The sequence below is a fragment of the Pelecanus crispus genome, chromosome 5 (assembly GCF_030463565.1).
Source record: "Pelecanus crispus isolate bPelCri1 chromosome 5, bPelCri1.pri, whole genome shotgun sequence".
Classification (NCBI taxonomy): domain Eukaryota; kingdom Metazoa; phylum Chordata; class Aves; order Pelecaniformes; family Pelecanidae; genus Pelecanus; species Pelecanus crispus.
Window position 1 is genome coordinate 72,792,840 of NC_134647.1, and position 21,817 is coordinate 72,814,656.

The 21,817-nt window shown below is 49.7% G+C and overlaps 1 protein-coding gene across 1 annotated transcript in view; it reads right to left on the minus strand.

The window, feature by feature from the left end:
- PTPRF (protein tyrosine phosphatase receptor type F) overlaps positions 1-21,817 on the minus strand; it is a 253,455-nt gene that overhangs the window by 66,963 nt on the left and 164,675 nt on the right. The window contains exons 6-9 of the mRNA XM_075711100.1: positions 8,264-8,533; positions 4,861-5,442; positions 4,162-4,295; positions 2,970-3,114 (exon numbers count right to left, since the gene is read on the minus strand). Coding sequence (XP_075567215.1) covers positions 2,970-3,114; positions 4,162-4,295; positions 4,861-5,442; positions 8,264-8,533 — 1,131 coding nt within the window. The remainder of the gene's footprint in view (positions 1-2,969; positions 3,115-4,161; positions 4,296-4,860; positions 5,443-8,263; positions 8,534-21,817) is intronic.

Consider the following 21,817-nt stretch of genomic DNA (forward strand, 5'->3'; position numbering starts at 1 on the left):
CTTCTCCAAAGGCAGCTTTGGCTGGCAGTGTGGGCAGGTCAAATGTTGGCTGTTGACTGGGTAAGAGTCACACACATGATGTGCAAGGTAAAAACTCAGATTAACACTTAAAGAAAGCAAAATAAAACTTGGTAACATGAGCAGGATCAACTTAAAATGCACAAGGAGTGGAAGTGTCCCTCCTGGGGCCAGCAAAGAGCAGACTGGGTGGCCAGCATGCACCCACACACGCAGATGTACCCACACGCACACTGTGCAAACCTCTGCTGCCTCCAGGCTACTCACACTGGCCTCCCCCGCCAGCCCACAGCAGCCCTGTCACCCATCCAGCTCACCTGCTCCTTAAGCTAGGGAAAAGGCAGCCTCAAGACCCACCTTCCTATTTCAAATGAGAACAGCATTTTAATGCTGAGGCCTGATGGGCACAGAACTGATACTCCTCTCCTGCATCATACTGCTTGCCTGAGGCACTGCAGACTCCTGGAAAACTCCCCCGTGCTCCTCAGGCCCTCAAAGCAGCACTGCTTGTACTTTTTGCAGGGTGCCCAGCAACTAAGCAAGCAGCTTAGCAGGAAAGACAGCTCAGAAGGCAGCTGTCTTCTCAGGAGATGGGGTCTGAGCTGTGCTGCTGGAAGGGTGCAAAGGGGCACTGCATCCCTCTGGCCTTCCTGGACAAGCATCCCTACCACTCCCGAGCAGGGATGCCACAAGAAAAGCCCAGCAGCAGCAATACAGCTGTCCTCCAGCCCTTTAGTGACTCATTAGCGATGATGTGGCTCCTAACTTACCCTTGACTGGTTTGTCAGGGCCAGGAATAGGGCCTGAAGACAGGCTCTTTGGAAAGCAGGAGTCTGACTGCTCCTGCAGTTTGTGTCCCACCTGAACATGTCAACCTCCAAGATCTAACAGCCTTTCTCAGGGCAACCAGATGGAAGAGTGCAGGAAGGAGACCAATCTGAAGCTGGGAGCAACAGTCTTTCTAAAGTTCTAAGGCCGTAGGGGACTGATCCAACCATTTAATGTGAGATGTTAAGTGCAGACCAAAGAATTTCTGCCTGCAAGTTGTGCATTGTGCACACTTCTGCTGAACTAAAGCAGAGCTTTCTGCAAGACCCACTTGGCTTTGAGACCTCTAGTACCCAAGAATCCACTCTTCTCTGGGACTGTTCAGCCAGCGGGTTGTGACCCTCACTGAATAGCCCAGTAGTAACTGCCAAGAACTCTGCTTGTAGAATAGAGTGCCATCAGAAATCTTCTCTAGTAGGGTTCTGCAAACCAAGACCCAGTCACTTCTTGGATAAACTGAAGAACACTTAGGTCCCTCAATGTGAGGAGGGTTTCACTGGTCAAACCAAAGTATTCCTGTGGCTTTTGGCCAAATCTCTTCCAACCTGTCCACATCTTTCTTACTAAACAGATGCCAGAAACAGTCAGCCACTGCTCCACTGGCCAGTGAAGCGACAACCTTAAAAACAGACTGGTATGAGATCCCCTGTGAGCAAGACAGCATGTGGAGTAGGTCAAGGGAAGATGTCTGCCTTGAAGAACCCACGAAGCAATGGTTTCTCTTACTTGGACAGTTGTGAGACTCTGAAGGACTCATTTATGCATGGAGCTGTCTCTGACTGAGTGTGTGCAAGGATAAGAGCATCCACTGATGGAATTAATTTAAGTGGCAGGAGAGTTGCTTCAACCTTTGCCTATCAATACAAAAGCTATCTGAAATAGGTATACAAATCCCCACACTCAGAATTTGTTCTCAGTGTTCAAATATTTATAACTGCATGATCTGAACCTCTCTCCATCTTCACACCTGTCTGTTGTGCACCACTAAGACACCATTAGCTCACTTAACGAGGTGGAGGAATCCCTGTGACTGATATGTTAATGAAGCTGAGTTTTCCTCAAAGAGAAGGTCGTTCCAATAGTGAGCAGAGCTGCTCTTCCCTGCCTGAGCTCCCTTTCTAATGGCCATCTCAGGCTCTCAGCTGCTGTGCATGCTGGCACTCTCCCTGCAGGGAAGGCTGGCTGCCTTTGCCAACTGCTCACCCCACATAGCTAGTAAATCCCAGACAGACGGTGCTAACGGAAATGTCTTTTTTCCCCCTTTTAATGCTCTTTGCATAATGGCAAGCCCAAAAATAGTTAGCGAAAACGAGCTTATCGCAGGGCTCTTTGATAGCCCTAATCTGCTTATGCGCAGCACTTTGAGCTGCCAATCAGAGCAATGCGAACTCCTGCTCTGTGATCACATGGGGCAGAGCGAGGATGAAAGTGATATTGCCTGGGTCACCTCATTATCTAGCCTCTCTATTACTTGGCTGCAGCTTGTTCTGGTTTCCCCTAGCGCTGCAGTCCCAGAAGCAGCAGCCTGACTTGCTCACACAACCCAGGCAATCAGCCACTTTCCCAAACTGACTTCTCCAGCTGCCTGATAGCCACAGGAACATCTGGCCTCAAAGGATGCCTCACCTCACAATCAAGTACATGGACCAGTTAAGGACCCCTGCAGAAGCAAGGCAGCTGGAACGGGGAGTGAAGGGGTGAATATCCAATGGTTTGGAGACAGCCACATTTAGAGCCAAACACCCATATGCTGTCTGTCCAGACAGCTTGTTTGCATGGGAGTGAATTCACAGAGATGCACAAACCCACTCAAATCAATCCCTCCAAAGCAATTTCCCAGCCTGTTTCACTCCTCCATCAGTTCTTATGAATCTACCCTTAGGGAAAGACAGCACGATCAAAGAGACATGAAGAAAGAACTTACCACTTGGGTGCACCCCCTCTGCCAAAGAGCCCTGATCCAAAACCCCAGCTGACTTCCCCCGTTACACCCTTTAGCAAACTGCATGCCGGCACCCCTGCAGACCCACAAGGGCAGAGGCATCGAGCTACTCTGTGACCAGGTGATGGAAACTGGACTGCTTTTGCTTTGTCTTCAGTAGCACAGAGTGTCAGAAACTTACTGGATTGGGCAGTTCTGGCTTCGATTGTGGGGGTGTAGACTCCTACCCCCAGCTCTGAGCGGGCACCCAGACGGAACTTATACAGTGTGTCTGGTTTGAGACCTTCCACGGCATATGAGGAGGTTGGGTCGAACTCCACCTTTTGCTGGCAAATAAAAGGAAACAAAGATTATTTGGTGTAGTTAGAGAATACAGAAAAGCTGGTGCTCAGCTCCCCATGCCAAGGGAATAAGCAACCTCATACCCATCCTGGCCCCACAGAAAGTCACAGCCATGCTGCCAAACCTGCTGCAGTCCTGCAGGACTCCAAGGCATGGACCTTTCTCGGTGAAATACAAGGACTCTGCAGGAAAGGAAACCTCTCTGACAGCCAGGCTGCACTGCCTGGTGTCCAGACTGCACTCACTGCCTGACAGCTTTGTGGGAATGCTGGGTCTAGCTATGCAGTTCAGATGAGGGGCAGAAGACATGAGTTTGTTTCCTCCCAACAGACAGCACCTGCCTGTGAAACAGAGTAAAGCCCTTGTCCTGCAGTAGCTGGCACCTCTAATGCACCTAAACAGTGCTGGTAAAGGGCTTGTTTTGCTGCCACTTCACCTGGAGGGCACTTATTTCTGGCAGTTCTCATGTCACTATAAATACAGGAGGAGAAGAGGTCCATGGGACACCCTGATGCTGCCATGGCACAGTTCTCACTGCGCTGCCCTGCAGCCAGCACTACTTTTGATATCTTTAGAGCTGGACTTCTTTTAGGGACCTAAACGTGACAGTAAACGTGGAAGGGCTCTCTCTAGGCCACCCTCAATCTACTCCTTAAATGTAACCAGTCCTGGAGCTGCAGACATATTTTGGAGAACATTTCAGACCTACCAGGAAGCCCTAATGGCCTGCACAACTGTTTCAAGGCACCAACAGTAAGGATGCCTCAGGGATGATGTCGTGGTATTCTGGAGACTTCCCAGTCCCAAACCAGTCCCTAGCTACTTTGCTGGGCTTTAACAAGCACTGCTGAGGTCACCTACACAGAAGCCAGACAGAGATTGCCACACTCCTATCACACACCCATGAGACAGAAGAAACATGGAGAAGAAACAGTCTTGTTGCCACCCCAACTCAAGCAGACACCCTTCCCAAGCTGCTGAATTGTGACGTCTGGCCCCAAGTGCTGCTGACGCAGAGGCAGGATACTCACCTGAGTGCCATCCTCCCCTTCCCAGTACAGCAGCTCGTATTTGGTAATGCGTTCCTGAGAGGCGGGCAGCCACGTCAACAGGATGCGGGTATCAGACTCTGCTTCTGCCTGGAAGTCAGCTGGCTGGGCGGGAACTGGGGACCAAACACATAGTTAGTGCCAGGAGGCAGACGCAATGAAAGGAGTTGCACGACTTTGCAGGGTCTGCATTTCACCGTGCGAGGATCCTCTTTCATTCTTTCTGGACCCTCCCTTCTTCCCTCTCCCCCGTACTGTGCTCTTGGAACAACCCAGGCAACAAGCAAGCACCTCAGGGACCCAGACAGGTGACTATCGGAATTACGCTCACTTCCAGCCCCAACTGCATCCTAGCTCCTTCCTTCCACATGTGTACTCAGACCCCAGAAAGGCCTGGCACAGTTCCATAGGTGCCAACATCCACATCCAGGACCTTGTGTCACATTTTTAGCCGCTGTATCCCAGACAAAACTGTGGGCTGTGTTACTTGTACAGAGATTGATACCAACTCCCCAGGACAAGCTGACAGCTTAAATCTGGTGGCTGTGGGGTGGGGATGCCACTCTGACATACAACCATTTCAGCACCAGCAATTGCGACGCCTGGTGCAGAAAAGACATGCAGCTGAGCTGCATACCACTGGGGCGGACACGGAGCTGCGACACCTCACTCCATACGTACCCCCTTGCTGCGTTTTGACCTGGATGATGTCCGAGGGCGGCCCGTCGCCCACTGAAGTAAAGGCCAGGACGCGGATGCTGTACGTGGTCCCTGTGATGAGGCTCCCCACGGTGGTGAGGTGGCTGTCGTCGGTGTTGTGTTTCTGCCACATGCTCAAAGGCAGATGCGGGTCGGTGGTGTAGTAAACGCGGTACCCTCGGATCTGTCCGTTTGGCTCCTCCGGCTGCTCCCACTGGACCAGCATGGTGCTGGCGCTCAGCATCCGTGCCTGGACTTTGAGGGGTGGACTTGAAGGAGCTTGCTCTCCTGTCCGGGCCTCAACCAGCTCACTGGGGGGACCCCTGCCAATGTTATTGACTGCGATGACCCGGAACTCATACTCCGAGAAGGGGCTGAGCCCACCTATGCTATAGCGGGTTGTTGCCACACCATCCACCTCTTGGAACTGACCCTCCAAGGATTTGGGCTTGTACTGGATGACATAATATGAAATGGGGTCGGAGTTGCCCGAATCCCAGGTGAGGGTCACGCTGGTAGCTGTCGTTTCAGTCGCTAATGGCTCTGTTGGAGGTTTTGGCAGTGCTGCAATTGGAAGGCAGAGAGGTGTGATTTAAATAATTTAGTCAGCTCAAACCCTGCAATGTGCACGGGGATAAAAATGGAGCTGCCACCTCCCATTAACATTCTTCTTTAAAAGGCAGAAATCATTTCATACTCTAGAACATGCATTTTTATATTACCATATATTGCTTGAAGTGGTTCTTAATGGAAGGATAAACAGAGCAATCATGTTATTAGACGTGCTTGACGCACTTACCAGCAGCAGGCTAAATAAAGGTAATTCAACGGGGATGCAGGAATGTTTCTGTCATGGGGGTTCAGCTGGCAGTGGGAAGGTGCTTGCTGGGCTGGGCTGACCCCAGAAGCCAGGTGTACAGCTGATTTACAAAGGGATACAGTAAAGCAATCAGAGCACCACAGGTAATCTGGAGCTACGCTCCTGCTTCCACAGAGACATAGGCCATAGGGAGTTCATGGACAGTGCTGTTAGATGGGTTGATGGGGGAATGCCTTGTAAGTATTACAGTACATGCAGGAGGGATACAGCCAGAGAAATTACCAACTTTCACATCCACTATTTCACTGGGTGGTGTGTCAAACTGCAACCAGACAATAAACTGTTACAGAAGAACTCTGTGACACTGACATCTCTGAAGTGTTAATGAGAACACAACGACTGCAAGCAAACATTTCCAGATTTGCCATTTTACCAAAAGAACAAAGAAAGAGAATGGGTGCATGTGAGAGATTTGCAGAGTACACAAATACTTTAAGACAATGACTGAATTAAAGTCTACAGTAAGTTTAAACCTCCTACGAACCACACTAGTTAAAGTCATTAGTGACTTGTAATGCAGCTGTGCTTGATGAGGAACTAGGAAAAATGCTCAGCCCAAGTTAAGATCCTCAAGCACTTCATTCTTTGGTCATCAGGTTTCCAGTTTCCACATGGTTCAGCTGAGGAGGTCAGGCTTTTTACCACAGGAGCATGCCTGCTCCAAGTGCCAGGGAGGATGCCTTTTCCAGTGCTACTGCAACATGAATACTGAGAAAATTGGTGAGGGCTGAGCTGGCATGGGAGGGAAGGGCATGCAACCCACAGCCAGACACCACACCACTACCCATGGAGGACTCAGGGAGGGCAAATGCATCCCGCCCAATATTACATCCTGAAGTAACACATTTCCTAGAGCATCCAAGAAATTGGCAGCCTCCCTCAGGCTTTCAAGGACAGATGACACACATCTACTCTTTCCTTTGGAGAGCCACAAGCTTCTTGACTCTTGCAGCTCTTGGGTGTGCAGCCTGCATGTGAGCAAGGGGAAGGTCTGGTCCCTTCGATGCGTTTACTGCAATCAGCTCTGTGCCATCTTGCTTCTCCTGTCTGCCTGGCAAACGGTCTACTTTCCAGCAAGCACAGGAGAAGCAACACTGGGTGAAAGAGTTAGGGACAGAGGCAGTTAAGATATCCAGAGTGAAGGTGCAGAAAAGACAGACAGAGAAACAAGGAGGAAGGCAAAGGGCTAAAGGAGCTGAGCAGACCGCTCCCTGTCCTGGGGGCCTCTACAGTCCTGGAGCAGCAGTGGGCATCATGTTAGCCAAAGAGGGAGCCAGGCAGAGTCATCCCAGGTACAAAGAGGTAAATACTGGGAATCATCAGTGCAAGGGTGCAGTCCCCACCTCCTCCCTCCACGTCCAAACCACCTCCCCATCATTCCGCTTTCTTCCGTACACTCTTGGGTATGTACTATAACCAAGGCAACCCCTGCACTCTGTAAGAAAACGGGGGCTGGAAAAGGTACTGACTAGCAGGCTCTGTGAGCAAAGGGAGCGGTGTGTGGCTAAGGTTAAAAGCATCCTCTGACTAGCACCAGGGAGAAGAGAATTTGCTGTTAATCACCAAGTCAGAGAGGGCTAACACTCAATTCTGTGATTTGTTCAAGCAGGGACTTGGTCCTAAAGGTGGCCATAGTGCAGAAAGGGGCCTGCAAGAACAGCCAGACTCAAAAGATGACATATCTGTGGAAATCTGAGCTACAAATCAATTGCAAGGAGCGGAGGAAAGGGATGGTGTGGACCTGCTTGGCCCCAGATGGGAAAGGCAGGACACATACTTCAGCCTCCTGTAAGGGAGCTGTCTGGGTGGGCTGCCCTATACCCAGTGGTCAGCAACCAGCAATAACATCCTCTTTGGGGCAAAGCCACCTGTGAAATGGCAACAGGAAGCATGCCTTAAGGACAGCAACAAAAGAAAGAGAGAGGGAAAGAGTCAGAGCAGTAAGGGAAAAAAGAAAACTGACAGAGGAATATGCAACAATTTTAAAATGAATGCATATAGCTCCTCCCTACAGAGGAGGAGGATGCTTGTTCTGATGAGGCCCACAGACACTTCACACTGCTGGGATTAACCTTCTTGACCTGCCCTTACTGCAAGAGGACATCTCTGTGCAAACAGCTCTCTGAATGCAGACATCCACAGAACTCTGCCCCAGGACAGCCCGTGGCCTGCCGCTGTGCTGAGCTGATCCTGCTAATACATGGAACAAGCCAGAAATTGCTGGGATGAGCACAGACTCAATGAGGTTCCCTTGTGGCATAACAGGGACCCAGCCTGACACAAGCCTGTCTCCCATCATGCCACATGTAGGGAGAGAGGAAATGATCTCCAAGGCAAATACTATACTGTGAGCCAGAAAAAACAAAGTTGTGGGTATGGGAACCTCCCTTGCAAGGTGGAAAAGTCACAGGAGACTGCAGTCAGTTGGCTGCACCCAAAAACACTTTGGCAAAGGGCTACGCCATTGAAACCCAAGTAGGAGCACCATGAGGAGTAATTCCTTACCTTTGACAGTGATCTGGGCTGTGGCTTCGATCATACCGAGGGAGGAGATGGCCACACAGGTGTAGTTGGCAGACTGCATGATGTTATTCAGCTCCAGGACATTCCTACCGACGGGCATCTCATCCTCTTTGGTCAGTTCCTCCACACCAGCCATCCACTTCACGTAGGGCATTGGGGCACCTACTGCCACGCACGTGAGGTTCACGCTCCCCCCAGGCATCACCTCGTGGTTGCTCGGAGGGATAGAGAATCGAGGAGCAACACGCCGCACTGCAACAAGGAGGAGACAGCTAGTAGGGTCACAGAACCAGCAGAGAGCACTCAGTTGCATTGCGGGGCTACGTGAGGGGGGGTTCAAGATTTTTGCCTGTCTATCCCTCGGGACAGATAAAATGAAGTGCAAAAGCTGCTCGGTGCTCTGCCAAATTGCACACACTTTGCTCTCCTTCCTTAGCCACTGGCATCTTATTAGAAGAACTCATTAAGGGATGGCTCAATCCATTCCCTCCAAACACAGCTTTTTGAAATCATATTACTAACATGAAACATTCCTCCATTTAAATAACATCCTTCTAATTAGAGAGCATGCACAAATGCCAGTCACACACTCTCCCTGTGCAGGGCCCACTGAAGCTCTGCAAAACGGAATTACCTGCTCAATTTATTAGCTCTAAAGTAAAGCAACTCGTCTCCTAAGCCTCGCAGGGTTTGGGCAGGAGCAGCAGAAGGGCTTCTTTCTGAATTAGCACACGTGTGCTGCTAAATAAATAAAATATAATTCCTTTCAAAATGTAACTCAGGTTCTACCTTGGCTCAGGAAAAAAAGTCACCAGAGCTGCATGACATTGTCAGGGCCTGAACAGATCACCTTGCTGGGCAGGAGAGAACTAATCCTGACAGATGTGAGATCATATCCATTTTGACAGAAGAGAGCTGGGTTGGCAGAACCCTCCCCACCTTTGTGGCAGCACTTTGGGAGATGTATTCCTCCTTATTTCATCGCACAGCTTCTCTTCATATCAATCCCTTGCTGGGTATTTCATTCAAGACTTATTTGTAAGCAACTCTCAGCTACAATAAAGCTCTAAAGCTGCCTGCCATATGCATTCCCGTCAGGAAAATGACACTGAGAAATGAGGTCCCTTCTTCAGGGTTAGTGTTATGGGCCTATTTAAGCAGGGGTAAAGAAACAACTGTGCTCGGTAAATCTTTGTCTCCTCTGGGCAAGCTCATTTTAGTCTGTAGTTAAAAAGGGAAACTGCTCGACCGTGTCTCGCCCAGCAGCCTTGTTCTCCTCTAGCCTCCTCCACCAGGAAGGCAGCCCCAGAGCATCGGCCGGGTTCATGACTGACCGGCTCCCGAGGAGCCTCTCCCTGCCAATTACGCTCCTCCATCAGTGCATCGGGCTGGCGGAGCAGCAAACAGCCGCAGCGTTGGGGCAAGATGGAAATTGGGCAGGAGCCTGAGCGGTGCCAGCTCACAACACGCTGCAGGCACGACCGGCCCCACGGGCGCCGGGGGTCCAGGGGGACACGGCTCTGCTGGCCTGGCTCCTGCCACCATGGCGTCTCTGCAGACGGTAAAGCTGCTGACAGCCCGGCGAGCTGCAGAGGTGTCAGCTCCGCTTGCCAAGCTGACTCTCCCCAAATCAAATTTCACTAGTGCTCTCTTTGATGATTCATCCCCAAACCAACAGGCTTGCAGAAATAGACTGAACATGGAAGCCCCCACGCTAGCATGTACAACAGAGCTAAGACTTCGTGATAAATTAGACAACACTGTCAACATCGTGTGTGTACTACACATCGTCTCGGTGACAAAACAGGGCTCATTAGCTCCTTACCAGCCAGGGGAAGGATAACTTGCTTTGCTTTTTTTTTCTTTTTCTTTTTTTTTTTTTTTTGAATGTCTAAATCCAAAGTCTTGCTGGTTGTTTCTTTTAATCAATTATTAAGTCTCAAATCAATAGCTACATGAGCAATCGCCAGTGAGGCGTTACCTGTCTGACGGGGCAGCACTCCCCAAACGAGACAGAACTGAAAGTTTACTCAACTGCTACACAGTCATGAGAATACGGAGTTAACCTGATGGACATGGCAATGGTTTAACATGATGGCGTGTATTTCCAACCAAAGCATCCCAGCACCATTCATTAAGAGTCAGGTTTTGTTTTCCAATGAACATGGCGTCGAATTATTTCAGTAGAAGCTGTTCAAATTCTGTCCCCATCCAAGAACCAAACCCACCCACCCACACTGTATTAAAATAAAAAAGAGCAAACTTTGAGGATAAAGCCATAGGTGTGCACAGAGCACTCGCGCACATGCACCAGGCAAACAGGCTGGCAGGCACTGGAGGCCACTACAGTCAGAGAGGAAGCGGCGTGAGGGAGGACAGGGAGAGGGAAGGTGCGCAGGAACTCACGTACAGGAACACGGGAAGAGGAGACCGGAGGACAAGAGGCCATGCAGAAAGGTCAGAGCCCAGCATGCACAAACAGATTTTGCCTCCCAGCCCTGTGAGACCAGAGGCAGCGCAGCCCGCTGCAGACTCCCCTGCACCCCGCACTGTGCCCCCGTGTCAAGCACTGCTTTCAGGGTGCTCCTGGGGCCATGCCGAGCCCCATCAGTGCCGCATCCCCCTTGATGTGTCCTGCAGAGGCAGTGCCTGTGGGTGCTGCAGCCGCCTCTCCCCGGGGGAGCCGGCAGCTGACCACCCCTTACTCCTCTGTGCGCAGCACGGGAGATGCACTTCCAAAGGAGCTGGGGGCTCCTTCGGCAGCGCTTTGCAGGGCAAGGGGAAGGGCTGAGCACCTTTGGAAGTGGCTCTCCCTTGTTTGTCCTACCCACAGGGAAGCAGCAGAGGTAGTTGGTGTATTCATGTGCCTAGGGAAGGGATGAATGGCAAAGAAAACTCTCCTGTAGATCAAACCGCGCATGAGGGTGGGCAGGCTGCAGCATTGCTGACCTCAACACGGGCCGTGCCTCCTGCACACCGCAGCCTGCGGCATGCCAGGAAGCTGTGTGGGGCCTCAGCTCTCAAGCCTGGCAAGAGATGAGCAGTTAAACAGGCCTCTGTGGTATATTTTTGTGACCCAGAATGGCTGGGCTGGCCTCCCCTCATTAGCACACCAGCAGAGCTGCTAAAAATGGATGCCACGTGTAGGGGTCATCTCTCAACATGGGAGGTGAGAGGGGGTCAGGGCAATGCCTTCGGTGAGAGATCTGTCCCGGGCGATACTCTGGCAGAAGTGCGTGCAAAGGAAGGGATGGGCTCCATCAGCCTCCCATCCTCTTGGGGGATAATTGGCAGCTTCTCGCCCCAGTCAGTACAGAGGGAGAAGGGGAGATGCTGTCAGTTAGCATTAGCGAGAGCTGGCAGAGCTCTCACAGCAGCTTGCAGAGCACCATCAACACATTCCTCAGGCTCAAGCCAGCGATTTAAGTCGCCTCCTTCTCTAGCATAAGAGTCTGGTAATAATTTAAATCAGTATAACTCCTCAAAAAGCAGCATTCTTAGAATTTCTGTCCAATTTCCAAGTCAAATCACATGGGCTAGCACAGCCCATGATGCTACCTTAAGTGCTCCAGAAATTTTTGTTGTTCTTCATTTATTGCAGCAATGAAATTTCCCTTTTTATTACAATTTTCTTGACAAGAATTTGCAATATTTTTTTTTAATCTTCTTTTTGGATAAAGATCAGAGAAGGTGGTTTGGAGGTTTTGCAAGAACAGCACAGAGAAAATTGCTGTGAATATTAAAATGATTTCAATGGACAATAGTATAATTCAGAGGTTTAGTTAAACCGGCAGACTGTCAAAAATGAGATTCATTGTCATTCATCCCAAGAATAGGCATCGTAAAGGCTCTGTGCTGCTCCACTGTTCAGCACGCCTCCCCGTAGAGAACATTCCCTGGGAAGTGAAGTGAAACCCCGGAGCAGTGAGCAGTGCAGCACAACCTGAGCCCGTGCCCTGGATCCCACAGGACAAGGAGAAAGGACAGCGTGGAGACTGCTTCCCCACTCACTGGGGGGACCATGGGGAGGAAGGAGGGGAGCAGGCAACACAACAGCCACAAAGGCTGAGACTCAGAAATGTTAATAATTCAGCAAGCATTAACATGCACATTCCTTGCCTTGAGAGCAAAGAGCATGAATCGATTGCCCATCTCCTTTCACCACGGGAGTGGCTGTTTCCTAACGTCTCAGGTTCCCTCTGAGGGTGATGTTACCCCCTTGGAGAACCAGGGACCTCCCCTCCCTGCTGCTGTCTGCAAGAGTTGTAGGCTCTGAGCTCTGGGCACGAGCGCTTCGGGCTCACAGGCCGGTGCTGTTAGCCCCTCTCTTGCATGCTGAGACACTGCTGGCATACAGCAAGGCTCTGCTGGAAACACAGCAGTGCCAGCAGGACTGCCCACGCTTCCAAAACCACACAGTGCTGCTAGGGAAGGGGAAACCAAACTGTTTTTCCTGCTGGCTGCCTTGGCCACAGTACAGCTGAGCAAACGACAATGCTAACACCCCTCCCTCTAGCTTGCAGAGATGCAGGGACCTCTACTTGCCTGCTCTTGCTTCTGGGTTTCCTTCCCACCGTGCCCAGCTGGCACCTAACTCTGGGCTCCATCCTCCCCCTCCCAACACCCCCATCGCAGGCTCACTGGGTGCTGCCCCATGGTGATGGAGAGTTGCGCCCGTGCTCTGCGCACTTCTCCGCTCCTCTCTGGGACAATCCCAGCTGCTCTGGTCCTGCACCACTGTCCTGACGTCCTCTCCTCTTTGCTCTTCCTCTGCACGAAGGAGCAGCAGTCTGAAGTCCCGTCCGCTCTGAAGGAGGACCAGCACTCCTGGGCTGTGCTGCTCCTCCCTGGCCCCCAGCACAGCAAAGGCAAGTTTGGAGGGCTCTGCTCTAACCTCCCGAGAGCGATGTGGGGGCACATCTTTGAGAAGGTGACACTGCCCAATTTCTTTACTCCAGCCAGGCAAGGTGGAGGATCCTTAGAGCACAGGGTGTGTTCTCGCCCTCGCCACACTGCTAGCCTGCCCGAAACTCCTGCCTTCCTCAGGAACCACCTCCTCAGAGTCGGGAAGGAGTGAATTTAGGAGATATCCTCAAACACAATCATCGGTCTGCATGGTTTACTCATCTGTAGACACCTTTCATCTCTCCCTAGTGCTATCATTTTAAGGAAGGACTTCAAATGGAAAGGCAGTTGCTGGAGTCTCACAATCTATTGACAGAATCAGCAGCAGGAGAGGAAAAATTGGAACCAGAAAAAATGCATTTACAGTCTAATCTTGTGCTCAAACAATGCTGTACTATTTATGCTCCCAATGCATCCTTGAGTGCTGACATTTTATAGACAATTTCCAAAACAGGGCCTTGCCATTTTTGGATTATATTTCAGCTATAACTTTTAGGTCTAATTATTTGCGCTGACAACCACATATAAAAGAGGATATATCATTACAGTGGTGCAGCACTGGAGACACATCAGCATTCAGCATACTGACATACTAATAGCAAAGTAAGGGAGAGCAAGATTGTGGAGCTATGCAATTTGCATTCGCGCTCTGAAATTTCTCTGATGAAAGTAACACAACATTAAGGAGGGGAATAAGAGAAAAGATCCACTGTATCAAGATAAAATAACTCGTTAATAAATAACCTTGTAGCAGTCACAGAGCAATAATTAAATGCATGGGTGAGCAGTACACAGTTTTAAGTAAAGCTGGAAAAATGTAAGATGTAATTATCAGTGCCAAACAAATTATAAGCATGGCAAATCCCAATGGAATATTTAGAAACTAATTTCTGGCTTCACATTAAATATTTGTGTACGTGGGTATTTTTGGTGGGGTGGGAAGGTGGAGTCAACACAAAGAATGAGAAATTATCCGCTCCCACTGGCTTATATCCATTCTCGGCTGCTTCCCCTCAGCTAAACCACGCGGCTAAAACGTTTAAGTGCCCTGTCAAAGGTTTATTCTCCAGAGGTGCCTGAGCCATCACAGCGGTGCTCCAAATTCACTGAAATCTGGGAGGCTTTGGGCCTTGGCTTTAATTTCTTCTCTTTTCTTCCTTGTTCTCATTTTTCATCATTGTCTTGGGCTCAGGTAATTTTATCCTCTACGAAATCTATTTTTAGAGGGTAAACAACAAGGGCCCTGTGCCTTAGTACAATCTAAATGAGAGCACGTTCCAGGGAGAGAAACAGGGGTGAAGTCAGTGTACTGGAACAACTGCAACGACGACGAGTTAAAATTTGTTCCAATGACTATAAGATCAACTCATACAGCTGCCTGATGGCATGTGTGAGAGGAGCCAGGGTCTCTTGCCCATGCCACCCGGGAGCAGCGCTGGGCTGGAGAGCCGCTGCGAGCATCCCTCTCCTCCAGCGCATGTGGAAGGATGGACCCGTGCAGTACCTGTTCAGTGAAGGAGTCATCTCTGGAAACTAGCTCAGGACCTCTGCCAAAACCACCAGCTTTCCTCAGCATGAAATCATGAGTGCCTCAAGCTAGGTCTGGAGCTAGATTTAATTTAAAAGCTGGAGTCGCCTTTCACTGTTGTCCTTTATTCACCTCTGGCTGTCTGAGGGCAGTGGGAAGGGGCAGGGCAAAGCACAAATCAGGTTTTGCTGAGCGGCTACAAGCTCCTGCGCACGTCACCATGGGCCTCCCCGAGCCATCCTAGGCAAGGCTGGGGCCGCTGCCAGAGCTCCCTGCTCTCCTGCCAGCAAGAGAAAGACCCAGCCCCAGGGAAGAAAGGAGAGGCGGACCTGCTCATGCAAAGCGCCCTTGTCCGAGCATGGAGAACTGGCCACCCCCAGAGTGGGGACTGCCAAGGAGCAGGGAAGCTGCCTCAGCATGAGGGCCTTGGCATCTCTCAACCAGCTGCTCCCGCTGCCCTGTGGCAAGGGAAGGCAGCATGCTGGGTTCTTCTCCAGCTGAGATCAAAAGTAAGGCAAAAAGCCTCTAGAGAAAGTTAAAATTTTCAAAGCTACAGGAGAAATTGAGGAACCCACTCTCCCTAGCAGCTTGCAAAGGGACTGGAGATCATTCTGATCTCTGTTTCCAAAGACTGCTCTTGATCTCTGGCCAGAAAGCAGCAGCAGTTTAGAGGCATTAGACTGGCACCTAGCACAGGTAATGGGTTAGAGGAGGACCCCACATACAGTAGCATGCACTTCTTCCCACCCTACCTTTAAACAAAACCGCCCTCGCTGGTATTTGCATGCAAAATATATTCTGTGCATTTTGAATCTCAAGCAACAAAGGCATGCAAGCAAAGTATCAATGCCATCACCAGAGTCACAGCAAACATTAAGCAGATTCCATCAGGCACACTGTGGCCGTGCCTAGAAGGGAGCCAGAGTTCTGTAGGGCCCCCTTCCCTTTTGGGGATGGCTCTCCTCTCCCTACTGGAAAAGTCCCATCTGATGTGGCGTACTGTAGATGGATAAGAAGTGAAAAGGACCAACCTTCTCGCTGATCTGAGAGATGAAAGTTTGTTTTGTTTGATGGCAGAGTGCGATGAAGATGAGGAGGGAATAAAAAAAGACAAGGAAAAACACAGAGAGTAAAAACAGGCCAAGCTTCATCTGTCCGCACACCACTGAAACGACAAGACAAGACTACAGAGGTCAGCCATGACTTCCCACCGTGCACACACACCACTCCGTGTCGTGGACAAGAGTGTGCCACACTCACACCGCTCTGGACCAGAGCAGGGCCAGCCCCTCTGTCTCCCTGACCTGCTCACCGCTCGTCGAGGCAGGGTGGAGGGGACCGCACGCCCCACACGTACTCACATGGAGGGCACTTGAGGGACGGCCCGGCGCTGGGCCAGATGCTGGAAGCACAGACACATTTACATGTGCAAAACACTCATGCACACACACAGAGCAAGGGACTCCAGCCATCACAGACCGACGTGCTCCCGCACACCCACTCCAACTATAAAGATGATGGCAAAGGCACTTTAAACCCATTGACCGCACTCTGAGAAGAGCATATACGTAGATCCGAATTTTATCAAGTATGAAAGAAATGTTCCAAGTGCCGAATGGAAAATCTTCTACCATGAAGAGCTGCTCCCCCTCTCCAAACAAAGAGCTAAATGCAGCAGAGAGGTATTAGGCAAGTGACAGACATGCGCAGTCTCAGCTGGGCTCAGTTTCGGAGAGCCGTATTGGTACACTGTGCTGTGAGTGAGAGATGGACAAGAAATCAGAAGGACAAAAACACCCAGAGAGAACTGAGCAGGTCCCAGTTTTTGTTCCTGCAGGAGAGACAGTAGAAGGTTAGTTGCATTTTCCTTATAGGCAAAGGAGATCTTATTTCTGTAGCAGGAGTGACCTCACTCCGGCTACAGATCTATGGCGTATCAGCTGTAATTGAACCCTCGCTGAGAGAATAGAGAAGTAGATTTGACAGTTAAAGACTGCTTATGAGTCACATTTTTGATGGGGAAAGGAGAAGGCGGGGGGAGGAATTTGCTTTCGAGCAGAAACACGGCAAATTAGAGAACAGCATGTGGCATTATACAGTGCAACAGTACAGTCAGCCATTTCCAGCGATTAGAGGACAGGATTTTAACCAACACTGACATGGTACAGACCAGGCAACAAACTGCCAATAACAGCTACAACAGTGGCCTACGAAGTGTAATGGAGCTTGCAGGAGAACAGCAAAACAGTTGTTTATGTTTCTTCAATTGAACTGATACCAGGGGACCAGAACCGGCCGACTCGGAGCTTAACTGGCCCATAAGTGAGGGCCAAATCCAGCAAGGACCCGCACCCAGACATCCTCAAACCAGTCCTAACTTAAAGCCCGGGTTTCCTCCGGCCTGCTTCAGACAGGGGATTTACCTCTTGGTCCACAAAACATTAACATAAGGCTCATTTAATCCTGTGAGACCCTGTGATGGGAGGGAACCTCTTTATTGCTGCTCCCAAGCCACCACTTTATTTCCTAATCTAATGGAGCGTATCACATCTGCATGGCCTCAGCAGACAGCAAAGGGCTTCAGCCTTCTGCTCAGCTCTTCCCAACAGGGAGGATTTGTTTCCTGCCCTTGCCCGGGAACGACAGTGCTTCTGGCAAACCAGGCGTACCCGTGAACAGCTGCATTTCAGGAAAGCAGCACTAACATCTCAGTGGGGCAACACAAACTCCAACTGCTGCAAACGTGGACCAACCTGCTGCACCCCTTGGGACTGTGCAACTGAACGGCAAGAGGCTGGTGAAGGGTGTAAGACTGGGCAATGATGCTGAAACAGCTATGGGAACACCTGCCCTGCTGCAAAGGTGCGGCAACTGCAGAGCCTCCCCCTGCCCTCGGGAAGGGCTGACGGCCCCCAGCCACACCAAGGCGACTTGCTTCAGTGCCACCTGGTCTGCCCACGGGCACGGAGAGGGGTGCTGCTGCAGCGGGGGCATGGCCAGGAGCTTTGTTTTGGGGAGCCTGGCAGGGACTGCACTGCTTCAGTGTGCATGGACACCAGGCAGCTCCGGCAGTGGCTTTCCCCACGTGTTGACACTTCAGATTAGAGTTGGAAAGGTGAGGAGACACATGTGAAACACGCTAATTCAAACAGATTACTTTCTGGTCTGTCAAACAGGAACAAGTTTGGGGCCTGCTATTTGTCACTAATTGCTGGATTATCTCTTAATCTCTTATTATATTAGTGGCTTATGGGGAATAAAAACCAGCAGCAGGCTATTTTGGAACAGCTGTAAGGCAAGAGGGAACACCTGGGCAGAAAGTTCTCTCTCCTTTCCCTTTACTTACTGCTTAAACAGCTGCTGCTTTATCTGAGATAAACCTGATAAATGGTAAATTGAAAGTTTCATCTCCTTACAGATCCCATTCACATGCTCCCTTATCTCCAGTTCTCAATCCGTGTCACTCCTAAGCTAAGCAGCATGTTTTACTAACAGGTTTTCCGCTTTTTTACAAAACAAATGACTCTGAGCAGTGACAGCAAATAACATCTGCCCCCCATATAGGGGCAGAGGATTTAAGGTTGGGGTTACCCAGAGTATCCCCTGTGCAGAATACCACGGCTCACTAGGCACGCTAGCGTGTTCCCACGAACCTGAGCTGCCTGGCAGCTATCTTAAACATGCCAGTCTACGTGCAAGACAAAGCAAGTCAAGTCACAGCAGAAATGCCACCAGAGGATAGCAAACTCCAGAAGGTAAAAACAGGGGCTCCTTTTGAGATCCAAGTTGAAACAGCAAAGCAGCAAAGAGTGAGGCTGTATCAGAGATGCGTCTGCCAGTCCTGACTGTCAGATGGCTCCAGCGGTCTGCAGGCAGACATTCCCATGCCGACTGAATTTGGCTTTTACCCTGCCACAGACATACTCATCTTATGCAGCAGCAGCAATACTCTAACCACAGCAGCTTGTTGCAGAAAGAGTGAGTTTGGGCTTATGGGAGGCTCTTGCTTTTGTGCGCTCTTGGGCGTTTGCTCCCTGAAACAAGGCAGGGAGCTGTGGCCAGGATACGAATGCACAGGTCAGAGAGTTTAGATCACTAGCTCAAACAAAGGAACACATTTCTAAACCTTTTCAGAGTGAGAAGCTAATACTTTCCTGAAAGCAGTAAGAAAGTTCATTATCCCAATTGGCTCTGCAATCCTGCTGGGAACTGCCAGCATCTGTCCTATGCTGAAAACCCTCTGGTGCTATGCAAGGCATTAATATAAAGGCAAACCCAGACACTTTGGAATCCAAAAGATACAGGGGTTAACGAAAACCCAGAGAGGGATGAACCTATTGCTGCTTATCTCCAAAAGCACATCTTGTGTCTCAAGGACTCCACATAAATCAAATTTCATCCTTTACAGCTTTTAGAGGTATAGAGGAACAAAAGGACAGATTGTCTTTTTTACGCCAGATTACATGAGAATAAGACAACCTCCCATTATGTGCGATGAACAATGTTCTCATGCCACAGTGATGAGTATATTCCATCCTAGAGAGACAGACAGGACGCTCAGGGCGCCCAACCATCCTTTCCCATTCACAGTGCACACACATGCATGCATGAATTCAATTAAGAGCAGAAAATCTCAGAGCGCCAGAGATGTATTTCCTAACCCTTTGTGGCAGTGGATATGGAAGGGGAGGGAACGGACATTTAGTCGGCACAGATATGCAGGCCTAATTGTTCCACAGACGTCTATGCAGGTCATGTGGGGAGGAGGGGGAAATACGTTTCCAAGTCCATTTCTGTGTTGCATTATCATGCACTGAGCCACCAGCCACTCTCCTTCTACTTTCCATAAAGGTCATTTTACAAATAATCAGACTCGAGCCTTGCATTGCACTTTTAACCATCAAAGGACTTTGCAAGGAATAAAACTGTTAAGCTTATTTAGTTGAGTTCTCTAAAGCACATTGTAATCTTTAGATGAAATGTGCTAGCAGAAGGACAAAGAACTATTATTTATTAAACCGTGATCATTATAATCATTACAGCATAGCAAAACGCGCACAGAAACACTGACGGTGAACACACTTCACCTCAGGAGAAAATGACAAAAATATTCATAGTAATATACGGGGAAGAGAAAACTTGGCAGAAGCCTCTACGTGCCTCCGTGGCTCTGAAGCCAGCCAGCTCCAGTACGAGGTATGCACAGTCGCTGCGGCACGAGCCACAGTGCTGACTGAGCAGCAAATGTCTGCTGGTGCTGAGTGCTGCACAGCTCTGGCCACGCCGCCGGCTGCGCTCACCCTGAGTCTGCTACAACCAGCCAAAGCGCATCTGCCCGAACTACAGCTGCTCTGACTTTGGCTATAGCAGTTGCTTCAGCATGGAGCAGTGCCCGGGGGCAGAGGAAATGAAGTTAAAAACACTGAAATCGCGTAAAAAGGAGCACACTTTCTTCATCAAAGGGTCATTGCTTTGTGTTGCATTGCTGTACTGCAGCATTATCTGGAGGTCAGGACTGCACAGAGTGTCCACGGGGAGATTGTGGCCCTTCAGACCCGTAGCCCTCCTCAGCCACGTACCAACTGCTGAGGGGTGGTTTACTCTGTGGCCTCTATCACAGCCTGGTTTTGCTGCTTCTGATGGCCCAGGGCAGACTTCTGTCTGAAGCAGCAGTCTGGGTCATCTGCTCTGACTCAACTGCCCATTTGTGTTTCCTGTCATTCAGGCATCTCCCTCACAAGTCTCTCCAGTCTCTGCTTGTCTGTGATCGCTGCCAAACCCTCAAGGACCGGCAGTGCTCCACTCTGGTCAAGTAAGGGGCCCTGATGAGAGGCAGGTTTATCAGAGCACACTGCCAGAAGTGTGCATACAGCTGGGTTGTGAACAAACGTATTCCCTGTTATTTTGTCATTTTTCAAACATCCCCAGTTTTGGTTGCTGACTGTTTGACCACTGTCCTCACCTTTTACTCTTCTCCTGGCAACACCCTCGAGCTTCGACTGCTGTTGCTATTTCAGCTGTTTTAATATTACATAAGCAGAAAATGTCCTTTTTAAAGGCTTCAAGTCTTGTTGCTCCAGGCCCATGTCAGTCATTCAGAATTACTATTATTTACACAAGGTCCCCACTGCAGTAAGCATCACATAGCCGCAAGTGGCCATTTTGGTGAGCTCCCTCCGTGTCTAAGCCTAAGCTAGCGCCAAGTGCCCAAGCATAAAACCTTGCAGAGGCCAGAGAATCGTTGCTAGGGACAGAGCCACAATCCTAATTTTATTTTGGATGATGGCTCCTTAGTGAAACTTGGCAAATAAAACTTCAGTCTCCAAGCAAGTTTCCCTGCTGCCAAATGAAATGCTAGCCTGGCCTTTCAAAAAGCAGATCAAGAAGGCACAGATTTTTGCAGTAATACCATTTCTATTTACTGCAGTCTGATTTATTAGTTTGCGATTTGGGGACAGAGGAGACAATTCAGTTTTAAATGATCTTCCTTTAAAAGCAGCTGTGCAGCTGCTTCTCTACAGTGTGTATAGCATTTTGGGCCAGGGAACTTGCTGCACTTGCCCCACTGGACTGTGCTCTGAAGGCCTGAAAAGCAGCACTTAAGACGTGAAAACTGGGCAGCAGCTTTCTCATTTGATGGGAAGTGTGCAGCCAATGCTCCCATAAGTACTATTCTAATAGCATCTGCATTGCTCACTGCTGTAAGCAGCACTGGGGAACACACCTAGTGAACTCCACAGTGTATTAATGAGGATATGCTTATACACTGTCTTCCTGTTCACCTGCTTCATTGAAGTAGGAAAAAAAATAATGCCACGTGTAGAGAAAGAGAAGGGCAGAAAAAACCTTTTGTACAGGGAAACAGTCAAACAACAAAACAACAGTGCCTCTGTTGAGGGGAGCTCCACACAGACCACCACCTTCACAGGCATTTCATAGGACAAGACTTTTGGCTGAAAATGCTCCTCTTTGTGCACATGGCCCTGAAGCTGTAGGCAAATGAAGAGTGAAACGTATTCATAAAAACCCAATAGTGTAGGTGAATCAGTGCAATTATACTGTGCTCCTAGTAATCATGATGAAATGACACCACCTTTTTTTTT